The sequence below is a fragment of the Cyprinus carpio genome, chromosome B9, assembly GCF_018340385.1.
Source record: "Cyprinus carpio isolate SPL01 chromosome B9, ASM1834038v1, whole genome shotgun sequence".
In the NCBI taxonomy this organism is placed as follows: Eukaryota; Metazoa; Chordata; class Actinopteri; order Cypriniformes; family Cyprinidae; genus Cyprinus; species Cyprinus carpio.
This window is the reverse complement of record NC_056605.1, coordinates 7,787,139-7,799,945: the sequence shown is the minus strand read 5'-3', so window position 1 is coordinate 7,799,945 and position 12,807 is coordinate 7,787,139. Positions and strand designations below refer to the sequence as shown.

Here is a 12,807-nt window from a genome sequence, read left to right as displayed (position 1 = left end):
CTAAGTGGCTCGGGGACCAGAATGTTGAAATTTTGGGTCCATGGCCTGGAAACTACCCAGATCTTAATCCCATTGAGAACTTGTGGTCAATCCTCAAGAGGCGGGTGGACAAACAAAAACGCACTAATTCTGACAAACTCCAAGAAGTTATTATGAAAGAATGGGTTGCTATCAGTCAGGATTTGGCCCAGAAGTTGATTGAGAGCATTCCCAGTCGAATTGCAGAGGTCCTGAAAAAGAAGGGCCAACACTGCAAATACTGACTCTTTGCATAAATGTCATGTAATTGTCAATAAAAGCCTTTGAAACATATGAAGTGCTTGTAATTATATTTCAGTACATCACAGAAACAACTGAAACAAAGATCTAAAAGCAGTTTAGCAGCAAACTTTTTGAAAACTAATATTTATGTAATTCTCAAAACTTTTGGCCACGACTGTACATTTAGTTCTGGAACTAAAGTGGTGCGAAAGGCACTAATTTAAGATATTTTGGATGAAAACCTGTAGTCTTGAGACTGTCCCATAGACTGCCAAGTAAATAGCAGTGTCAAGGTCCATTAAAGGTATGAAAGTCATTGTCAGAATACTCCATCTGCCATCAGACGTGCAATCTGGGTTATATGAAGTGACGGGAACATATAAACCGAACCGTCGCTTCATAATACCCAGATTGCATGTCTGATGGCAGATGGAGTATTCTGACGACGACTTTCATACCTTTTATGGACCTTGACACTGCTATTTACTTGGCAGTCTATGGGACAGTCTCAATCCTCCTGGTTTCCATCCAAAATATCTTAAATTGTGTTCCGAAGACGAACTGAGCTTTTATGGGTTTGGAACAACATGGGGGTAAGTGATTAAGTGACAAAATTTTCATTTTGGGGTGGAGTATTCCTTTAAAGTCAGCATGAAGTGGCAGTTTCAGTTGAATTTGCTACTGGGTACTGGGTTGTATTTCAACAAGAAACATTTAAAGTGGCCATTGCATTCCAGAATGGAGGCAGATCTGAATGTGATTGACTGCAGCATGGATATGTTACAGATGTCAAGTAAATCATATCACTTTAAGAGCAATTTATGTCATTTTGATCATGAAAAAATAAAATGCACAGTAACATGCTAGGTTGTTGGTGGGAGGTTGCTAAAGGCTTTCTGTGCAGTTGCTAATCTTCCAGATTTTACAGATATCTTACCCTTGTACATCCTGAGTACTGTCACATTCTACCAGCACTCACCAGATCCTGCTTATTAATCCTTTGTATCTCTGTTTCAACAGAGTGAATAAAAGTGATCCGTATTATGAAGGTAAAAAGCTTCCTGTACTAAATCTGACCCCTGACTTTAATGGCTTGTACATCTGTCATGCTTCAAACCAGTACGGAAGTTCAATAGGATCTCTCTATGTGAATGTTCATACAGGTGAGTATATATTTGCTTTTATATGTTTTTTTGTTTGTTTGTTTGTTTGTTTTTAATTATGTTTTATTTTTATTAATCTGTCCTGAAACTTTGAATTTTTCAATCGAGGTAGCAGACAGGACATTTACATTTAAGCATTTAGCAGTAAAATACAAGTATGCATGCAAAACTTTAGCAGATAAAATTAATTCTTAAAAAAAGACGTCTATGTGGAGATTCAAAACTGTGATACTATGATGTGTCAATCCATGAATAATCTAGGATAAATACTGTAAATCTGTAATAACCAGTTTCTGTATTAACTGTTATTGTCAGCCATTTCAAATAACATTTTAGAAGTGTAAACTTGACAACTTTCCTTCTTTCCTAGAATCCAACGCCACCTGTTGGAGTCTGTTGGGTGTTTTCATCTGTGCTTTTCTTGTTGCTGTATTCATATTCATATTCATATGGAAACATAAACAGTGAGTTTGAACAATTGATTCTTCACAGTGTGTTAGAGTTTTTAATATTGCACCTCAAAGTTAAATAATGTGAAAAGCAATGTGTTTGACAGTCGCAGTCAATCAGAATATATTTGATGTTTGATGTGCAGTTAAGAGGAGTGGATTATCTATGCCTGGGTTGTCCAAACATGTCCCTGGAGGGCCACTGTCCTGGAGAGTTTAGCTCCAGCCTTAATTAAACACATATAAACTAAAGTTATCAAGAGCTACATTGAAAATCACTCCCTATACCCTCATTTACTATTCCTTACATTAGTCCACTGTAGAGGTCTGCTACTACCTGACCCGAGTCCGACGGGTCCCGAAAAACTCTCGGGCATCGGGTCGGGTTCATGCAGACCTCTATTCCACTAATATATAGGGCTGTGATGGTGGCAGATTTTTACCACCGCAGTGGGTAATGGACTAACTACCGCCGGTGACGCAGTGTTGATATAAATATATATATATGTATATATATTAGTGGTGTCAAAATTAGTGTGTTAACACAGGCGATTTTTTTCTTTCTTTTCAGTGTAACGTGTTAAAAATTTCTAGTCGTGTCCTCTTTTGGAAGGCCAAACAAAGTAGTTTCGCTTTCACAACGAAACACACAGCGACTCCACGACATGGCAGCAGCGGCAACAGCGAGAATAAAAGTTTACGTCTTCTTTCTTTGCATGAACATTTGGGCGGCGTTATGCAAATCTTCCCACATAGTGACGTAGAGATGTGGGGCGTGTTAGAATGAGCATTTTTTGGGGGGGGGTTGACTCTTAACTTTTATAAAGAATATCTCTTTTGAGACTTTGGATCTTTGCAACTTTACAGGTCTTCTTTATGCACCAAGAGCTTGTAACACTCCAAAGAGAAAGAAAAACTTGAAATCGCATCATATGACCCCTTTAAACTATGTCATGGAAACTAGCATGTATGAATCCTAGGTAAATAATTTAAAGTCTGCATGAAATGGAAGTTGCGAGTATTCTAAAATCCTTTCAACTTTTAAGGGTAGTGTACTCCCCCATGGCTTGCGTCAGCACTGGTCAATGCATTGATTTGGTGACTTTAATACAAAATTTATACCTGTATGACATTATGCTCAACCCACATTGGACCAGCAGTATGGAAAATGGATGGATGGATGATTCAGCAGCAGATGCTGCCATCTCGTGTGATATGGGAATTCATTCAGCATGACCTTCACAGTGCATTATGGGTATCCTCTAACTGTTGAGTGTACATCGATTGTACTTATACTGTACTGTACTCTAATCGTTATTGTGGTGCATTATGGTATTAAATGAGTGCACTCAATAACGTCTACTATGGTTTTGGACACTACTACAAATGGCTGTTCCTTCAAATAGTGCCCTATTTAAGGATATAAAGGGTGATTTCAGACACAGCCAAGGTCTTCAGACTCAACAGGAACTTCTAGGCAGGAGTGTTGGAGTAAAATTCTGCAAAACATTGTGCCCTCCAGGAATGGGATTGGACAACCCTGATCTTTGGTGATGAGCCATACATTACAGCACTAAACAGCAGTCTTGGTGAATCTATTGCCGCCTCTTTATCTTAATTTTAGGGAACGGATTCCAGTAGCACAGGGTCCCGATGATGAAGAAGTACAGGTGCGTCTTGTTTTTGTTCTTGTTTTACAATACTATGTTCAAGTGTTTAAATTGTATTCATTATCATACAGGCTAATTTTGCATAAACCTTTCCTACAGGCTGGTGAAGAACTCCAAACCAGATGATCAGACTAGGGTTTAATTGTGATTTGTCATTACTGCTCACCAGTAAGGTCGAATGCTCCTCACCATCTGTGCCTATGACCAAACAAACAACCGGCTTATTGACACAATGTGTTATTCAGTTGTGTACAAAAAAAAGGGTAGGAAAGTACCTTCATTTAAAAAAAATTATAAAAGTGATGACATATAACATTTCAAGTCCCTACTAGAATCAATGCCTGAGGACTCTCTACCCAAAAACGAAAGTTCTCTCATTATTTACTCAACCTCATGCTGTTCCAGGAAAAAAATATGACCTTCTTTCCTTTGTAGAACACAGACAGAGATTTTTAGAAATATAAGCCATCGCACTGAGTCAAAATGATCAAAGTAATGCACATGATTGCAGTTATGAATCAATGTCTTCGTAGGGGTAAGATTTAAAATTACTTTATTAATTTTATCTGTGTTGTTTTTAATGTCAAGTAGCCTACTTAAATTTAACCAAATACTTAAACCAGTCAGAATACTTTAAACTGTTACCAAAAACAACAAACAGTTTAAAAATATATATAAATTATAAATTAAAAAAAAGGATAGGTCCGCAATATTATGACAAAGTCATTATTGTCCATTATTGCTCTTATATTAATGATGGTTAATAGAATATATATGTAAAAGCATTTTTGTGTTTAGGGAAATGTCACACCATATTCCTGCCACACTGACAAATGTTTTGGTCCATGACATTAATCTAATCTAGCTCAAGTTATACAAAATCTTCCGTTATAATTAGTGAAGCTGCTAAATTAATGTCTTAATTATCATTTCTGCACTTAATTGTTTATGATGGGAGTTTTACAAAACACCGGCATTTTCAGCTAAATGCCTCTGATTGGCTATTGTGTTCATAAACTCAACAGATCGGTGTATGATTGGTTATAGCGCTCAATGCTGCAAAAAAATAACGCTTAAAAATCTGAAGCAAAATGTGCATATATAAATGTAATTTTGTGAATTAACAGTTTCATTATTTTAACATTTCATTTTAATCGCGACAGTCGTAGACCTAGTTTAATTGTCCAGAGACCATTTTGTTGACCCTTTATCTTAAATTTGTTGGGCTTTTTTGTTCATTTTGGTGGCATTTATGCCACAAGCCATCATTAATTTCTGACCCTGATGAATTTGCAGATCTCAATAAATGATTAATAAATAAAATCAAATAAAATCTCAGTTTGTGTTCCACCGAAGCAGTGTTGCCAAGTTTCCCACAAAATTCTGCATTTTTTTTTAGCTAGTTTTGCTGTGATTATGCTAGATTTAAGTAGCAATTAGCCTGGTTTTCCCTTCACAGAAAAAAAAATAAAGTCATATACATCTGGAATGGCATGACGTTGAGTAAATGAGAGAATTCAAAGAAGGGATCTGGCTAAGAATGATACCAAGAATGATATTTTAATGGCAAACACTGTCTGCATTGATCACTCAGTTCACTAAATGAAACATCCAAATGTTTCATTAAAAAAAATTATTTGAATAAAAACACAATTTGCATGACAAGCTAGCATCTAGCAGGCCTGAGTGCTTGGCTGTGGAGGATACAGCAGCTCTTTAAAATGCTGAAAATACACTCCTCAAAATGCTGATAGCGCATGAAAAATACAGGTGCAAACAGTTCAGTGGAGTCAAACCATTCCACACCACAGACAGTCTTGCATCAGCAGCACTACAGCCAGATACACATATCCTTCTGTTTGAGTAAGGAGCATTGACAGGAAGTGGAACTTAACTGTCTTAACTGTTAAACGGTTTAAGGAACAGGTGGGGACTAGCGTAGTAACACACAAAGATTACCCAAAATAGAACAGTGTGTAGGCTACAGTAGTCAAAACAACATCATGTTTTGTACAAAACAGCTTTAATGTGTAACAGGTAAATGCAGGGTTAAACACTCCTCATCTAAAAGTGATGTGTTAGCTGCTGAAATTAGTGTTACTGAGATCAGTCTTCTAAGATAACCAGCCAGAATGTTTCACTATGTATTCACTAGAATGGTTCTACTGTATAAAAACATTTTGTATTTACAGTGCTGTGTAAAGTACAAATTATCAGGAAATACAGAGTGAACAGGTATTTTATCATTGTTTATAGATAAAACCAATAGAATTTAACAAACAACATCTGGAATATGCAGTTTATAATGGTCCTACATACTAAACAAAAATGCCTTGTGTGAAAAAAGTACAACAGGTGCAAATTAGCAGAACATGGTTAAAGAGGAAGATATAACTGTTTACTCATAAGCATTCAAGTAAGTGATAATATTGAGCTGCCTGAGGCCCACAGAAGAAATCTTATTGAAGATCAGTTTGGAAAGGAATTCAAGACTGCTAGCAATCTATCCGTCTCACAAAATTCACCTAGAAAGCAAAGGGTAAGATGCTTCAGTCAGTGTAAATGTGGACTAGTCAACCATTGGAATTGGATGGCAAAAGTCTGATCTACATAGAATAAGGCAGTACTGAAGATTGACATTCTACAGACACATGAAGAACAGTTTGTCTGGCCATTAGGAGCAAAGAAACTTACAGTACTGTGAAGCATTGATGTGAATCATGATGATTGGATTGTTTTACTGGTTCAGAGCCCAACAAAACTTTCATCATGATGTCAACTAATCCAAATTTCACAGAAGAATGCCTGAGGAGAACATGTGAAACAGATGAAGCTGAACTTCAAAAGTCCATAAAGGATTGGCTCAGAAGAAAGATAAGGAGTTTGCAAAAATCAAGTCAAAGTTCAGATTTCAATGTAGTGAGGAACTTCAGTGGGAAATTTTGCATGGAAGAATGGGCAAAATTTTGAAAGAAAGATAATATAGTTAAAATGGTGTAGGATTTACTTTGAAGCAGTTTTTACTAGAAATTGTAAATTTCACAAATAATTACAAAAGACACCGAAAGTAATCCACTGAATTAAAGTACATTTTTGAAGTAGACAGTTTGAAATGTACAAAAAATTCCAATAATCTTTTATTTACAACTTATTTTAAAGGTGCAGTGAGTAATATATGCAATATAATATACACAACTATGTTTTCAGAGGTGTATAAAGACCTTACATAATGAAACATTATGAATTATAACCTCAGAATGAGCTACTGTATGTCTATCTACATACACCGCAGGTCCCCTTACATGGAAGTCGCTATTTTGTGCCGCAATGTTTCTAAAGCAGCCCTAAACAGACAAATTACTCTACAGAGCATGTTTCGTCCCTATGTTGTTCTTGCTATGAAGCACTGACACAATGCAAGACAATTTTTATAACATTTTCATTGTTATTTGTTGTATTATCTTCATCAATCAATACTGTTCAAATCATCAGTGTCAATATAGGTAGACAATGAACACATTTCATTATGGAGAGTACATACCTATTCACAGCACTGTAAGGCAAATGTGTGTCAGTTTGATAAGGTTTGTTATATATATGCCCAGCAAAGGCATCTAACCACCAGCTTTGAATGCAGTCGTATGTGCTTATCCACAAGGCAGGAAGCAACTGCTTATCAACAGCCATGTAAGATAATTCACAGAAAGAGTCACTTTCACTGACTTTTAAATTAAATGTTGCCTCCTGGTGGAATGACCTGCCCATCTCAATCCGAGCAGCTTAGTCCTTAGCCATCTTTAAGAAATGACTAAAAACACATCTTTTCCATCTTTATTTGACCCTCTAACTCTAGCACTCTCTGTTCTAATTCTATTCTTAAAAATAATAATAATGAAAAAAATTGTCCCTTTAGACTTGCTTACTGCTTGTTTTCTTAAATAATAATAATAAAAAATAACTCTAGCTTTTCTAATCTTTTTGTATTCTATTTGTTTTATTGTATATACAATTAACAAAAGCAAAAAAGGCCTGATGTATTCTTTTTCTATTCTGTTTTCTTTTTATTTATGTAAAAAAAGTGTCTGCTAAATGACTAAATGTAAATGTAATGTAATTTTGTGTTTTAAAATAGTGTAACTACCATCTGTTTATTCTTTTACTTTACCAAATATGCTTGACTGTTTGAAGATTTTTTTTTTCTTTGTTGGTTCACTCATTCATGCAAAGCATTAAAACTCACAAAGAGGATTGTGTTGGTGCACATAGTGTGGTTTATGTGGTGTATATATGCACACACACACACACACACACTATACATTTATTTATATATATATATATATATATATATATATATATATATATATATATATATGTATGTATGTATATTAGTGGTGGGCCGTTATCGGCGTTAACGTGAGACTCTTATCGGGCGATAAAAGAAATATCGCCGTTAATCTATTCTCAAAGTTGGGTTTGGAGCTGGGTCTATACTATGATGACTTTCACCGTGATAGTTTAGCGCGGATGTATACCTAGACGAATTGCACTGTAGGAGGCGAGAACGAGTCTTTGAACCTGTGTGTATGCCTACTGTGAAATTACCAAGCTTCCCAAAAAAACCTCGACAAGGCTCACGCCTGTTTCACACATACTCCGTCTGCAGTGCGTATGCAGTTCGTGTGTATGTGGTGCAGAAGCAGCACGGACTCATTGTGCTTTCACACAGGACGCGTTTGCAGTCCGCTACTGATCTGCGGCTGTTTAATCCACAAACACAACATTTGTTCATTATTCTATATTTCAAACCATGTAAAAAAATAAAAATAAATAAATAAAAAATGTGACTCTTATCACAGAACAGTAACAATCTTTCATAATCATAGACATTAGTTTAAACTTAATAAATATAAACAACATATTATTCATGCATTTGTCTTCTAGGTTTGTATAATAAGCTGCTCACGCAAGCGGCAAAACATTTAAACACAACAATTAGCCTACTTTTCTTGTTGGGATATCGCAAATATTTAAAATTAAAGCACCACTGACAGAAACAGTCGACTCTCGTGCCTTTTGGATTTAAATCTTTATTACAAGCAATCGCACGGTTCTTAATGAACTTTGTTTTTCTGCTTCCATAAAAGTGAATAGGCCTATATCATGTTGCCTCGTTTATTTAAAGGTGCTCTTTTTCTTGTTTTAAACCTAGCCAAAAACCCATGTGTTGCGTGTGAAACACAGTAGGCTTTAATTAGTATACATTTATTGTACAATTACTGCATTTCCGTGTCAATCCATGTTAATTATTACCGCGAACAATGCGCTGTCATTTTAATTCAGCGCCTGCAGACCCACCGCTCCTGGAACGCACTGACGGACCACAACCGCGTGAACGCTGGAATCCGTTAACATGGGTGCGTAAAAAAAAAAAAAAAAATGCAACGCATACGCACTGCAGACGGAGTATGTGTGAAACAGGCGGAAGGTTGTTCGCAACTTGTGCAATGCGGAATTAGTTTACTGTAGGAGTTCTTCCAGTCTCAAGTACCACCTAAACGCAAAGCATCCCTTAGCTAATGCGGAAGATGCGGGCCAAGCAATGTAGCGCAGTGGAAGAGTCGTCGTCTAACTACTATGTTTGCGTGCAGCACAGCTCTATCAGTACTAACAAGTACATCTTATTGAACATAATTTGAATGCCTTCAGAAGAATTCAAATGAGCCATTTTAATCTAGATTAATCTAGATTAATTCCAAGATTACAGTGAGATTAATCTAGATTAAAAATATTTAATCTATGCCCACCACTAATATATATATATATATATATATATATATATATATATATATATATATATATATATATATATATATATATATATATATATATATATAAAACGCATCGATTTTTACAAAGCTCATCATTCTGAAAAGCGAGGTGTGTTTTGATTGGCCAGCTATCCAGTGTGTTGTGATTGGCCGAATACCTCAAGCGTGTGACGGAAATGTTATGCTCCTTACTATACTGTGATGGTGTGGGTCCTGGAGCGCAGAGACAAAAACATTAAAACCTATTATAAACGAGCCATTTGTTGCATCCAGTGGGGACATAATTAGGGATTATAATGACAATACCAGCGGTTCTCAATTTCATTCCTCACGCCCCCCAGCTCTGCATATTTTGGACGTCTCTCTTTGTTAACACTCCTAATTCAGAAAATCAGCTTGTTAGAAGTGAGCTCCGTGCATGAACTGTGTTCCCATTGACATGGTCCCTACACAGTGTTCATTGCTCCATACTCCCTGAGCAGGGGAAATCTGTTGAAGTTTACTTCACTTCGGGACATTCATTCAGGTATTTGCACTGTGCAATGTCTTCACACAAAGCCAAGTGTGACATCATATACCTCTATAAATAAATACAATTTAAATTCACATCTCGCACACTTCAGTGCACTTTGAATGGAACATATACGTTCGCTTCGAATGTCCACTTCGCAGGGCACTTACGTTCAAATAGAACAAACGTCTGAAGCGATAATACAACTTAACCACTGATTTTTAGTTGTGTCCTCTTTTGGAAGACCAAACAAAGTACTTTCGCTTTCACAAGGGAAACACACAGTGACTCCGTTATGCAAATCTTCCTACATAGAATTAGCCATTTTAGGGGGGCGTGCTTTACAGATCTTCTTTATGCAACAAGAGCTTGTAACACTCCAAAGAGAAAGGAAAGATTGAAATCGCATCATATGACACCTTTAAATTTCTATTGAAATGTTGTTTTTATATGAATGCGTTATAATATATTTATTTTGATTATTGTTAAAGCTGAATTTTCAGGATCATTACTCCTGTATTATTTGTAAATTTATTTTTTTGATGTTATTTTAATTTGTTGGTTTATTATTTGTGATTGTAATTTTTTTGTTGTTTGGTATTTTTTTTTTTTTTTTTTTTTTTGGAACCTGTGATACTTTTTTTCAGGATTCTTAATAAAAAGTTAAAAAGAAGAGCATTTATTTAAAATAGTTGAATTTTTCCCCATTCAAAACTATACGAGTGACATGTCTTGGGTGTTCTATAGTCTTTGTTATTACTTAATACTGTTTTTATTTTCTTATTTACTGCAGCAGTATTTTAAAGGCACTTTCTTAGTAGAGATAATTCATTATTATTATTTAATATACTTTTTTTTCTCAAACAACATCTTCCTGTTTTTAATAAATTGTTAATGCTTAACTCAGACATGCTTATCAATGCATAAAATACTAATAATGGGCAAATATTCACATTCAAATTATGGCTGGAATGTGAACATAAGGTACCATGGTAGTTTTTGGACACAGTACCTGCACTAATGCACTATGAATACCAGAAGTCACAGTTTCAACGCTAAGATTGTTGTTGTTAGAAAATAATTTATAACACTACAGCATAAAATGAGTACCATCTAGTATCCACAGTGTGTTTGTAAACTCTGTGTGACATACATATTGTCTAGTACAGAGATTGTCTCTAGTACTAAGATTGAGGCACTACAGAACAACAGCATTCAAAACTATGGCAGGATCCTCAGTGTCTGCTGTACTCTGAACCATCTGCAGCTCGAGCTGAGCAGGACTGGGCTTTTGATTCAGACTGGCCACCTCTTGAGATGAGCCAAGGTAAGAGATGAGTTTCATTGTCATCATATAGTACGAAACAAATGACTCTTAATGACATGGTGTGAAAGTGAAAGTGACATGACATACAGCCAAGTATGGTGACCCATACTTAGAATTCATTCTCTGCATTTAACCCATCCAAAGAGCACACACAGTGAAAACACACCCGGAGCAGTGGCAGCCATTTATGCTGCGGCGCCCGGGGAGCAGTTGGGGATTTGGTGCCTTGCTCAAGGGAACCTCAGTCTTGGTATTGCCGGCCTGAGACTCGAACCCACAACCTTAGGGTTAGGAGTCAAACCATTAGGCCACAACTTCCCCTGAATGACTGAAACCATCTTTTCGACTTTCCCTTCAGTGTAAGACTAAAACCATCTTTTCACAGGCTATCTTTTTTTATTCATAAATTACATGTGCTTTTGTTTAGTTGTCTAATGTTTTTTTCTTCAGAATCGTGAGAATACCACAATCTCCATTAAAATAACAACAACAACAACTCAATTTATCCACAATCATGCAGCTCCTTTTTGCACACAAACAGCTCTTAGATTAGTTCAGTTTTTATGTAGCCTGCTGATTTTTGTTCATGGTATTCAGCTGCAACTTAAGTTGCTTTTTTGCATAAAAGAGACACAGAATAAATATGTTTGTTATGTTTTTTTGTTGTTGTTGTTTTTTTAAATCACATTGGAATCGAAAAGAATCAGAATCGGAATTGATAAAATTCAAACAATAATCAACCCTATCCATCAATAACAAAAATTAAACACAAATGTGTCATTTTTACTTACTAGTACGGTTGAACTGGATTATCAAAGGTCAGTAGCAAAGACATGGTTAATAAAAGTGATTAAATACATAAATTATATTTGTCTTATTTAACATACAGTGCCTTGCGAAAGTATTCATACCTCTTTATTTTTATTTTTTCACGTTTTGTCATGTTGTAGCCTTATGTTAAACTGCTTTTAATTACTTTTTTCCCACATCAATTTACACTCCATACACCATAATGACAAAGCAAAAAAAGGATTTGTGACGACTTTGCAAATGTATTCAAAATAAAAAACTGAAATAAGCATATTGCTTAAGTGTTAATACCCTTAACTCAGTACTTAGCCTAACCACCTTAACAGCCTCAAGTCTTTTTGGTGCAACAGGTTTTGCACATCAGCATTTGGCAATTATCAGCCATTATTCTCCTCGCCTCTTCACCTCTCAAGCTCTGTCAGGTTGGATGGGGGCTGACAGACATTTTCAGGTCTCTCCAGAAATATTGGTTTGGGTTCAAGGCCAGGCTGTGGCTGGGCCACTCAAAGACATTCACAGAGTTGTCTATAAGCCACTCTTGTCCTGTGTTTATGGTCATTGTCCTGTTGGAAGATGAACCTTCTGCCCTGTCTGAGGTTCTGAATGCTCTGGACTGGGATTTCATTAAGGTTATCTCTGTATTTTAGAGCTTTTCTTCTACTCTGATGACTCTCTCAGTCCCTGCTGCTGAAAAACACCCCCACAGCATGAGGCTGCTACCAGCACACTTTACTTTTGGGATGGTACTCTGCAGGTGATGAGCAGTGCCTGGTTTCTTTCAAACATGA

General features: G+C 36.1%; 1 protein-coding gene across 2 annotated transcripts in view; it reads left to right on the top strand.

The window, feature by feature from the left end:
• Positions 1-7,379, top strand: part of LOC109082459 (nectin-1-like) — a 38,827-nt gene extending 31,448 nt beyond the window's left edge. For both annotated transcript variants that reach the window (XM_042730846.1, XM_042730845.1), the window contains 4 exons: positions 1,282-1,424; positions 1,795-1,888; positions 3,498-3,543; positions 3,643-7,379. In XM_042730846.1, coding sequence (XP_042586780.1) covers positions 1,282-1,424; positions 1,795-1,888; positions 3,498-3,543; positions 3,643-3,669 — 310 coding nt within the window. In that variant the 3' untranslated portion in view covers positions 3,670-7,379. The remainder of the gene's footprint in view (positions 1-1,281; positions 1,425-1,794; positions 1,889-3,497; positions 3,544-3,642) is intronic.
• Positions 7,380-12,807: the final 5,428 nt, after the last annotated feature.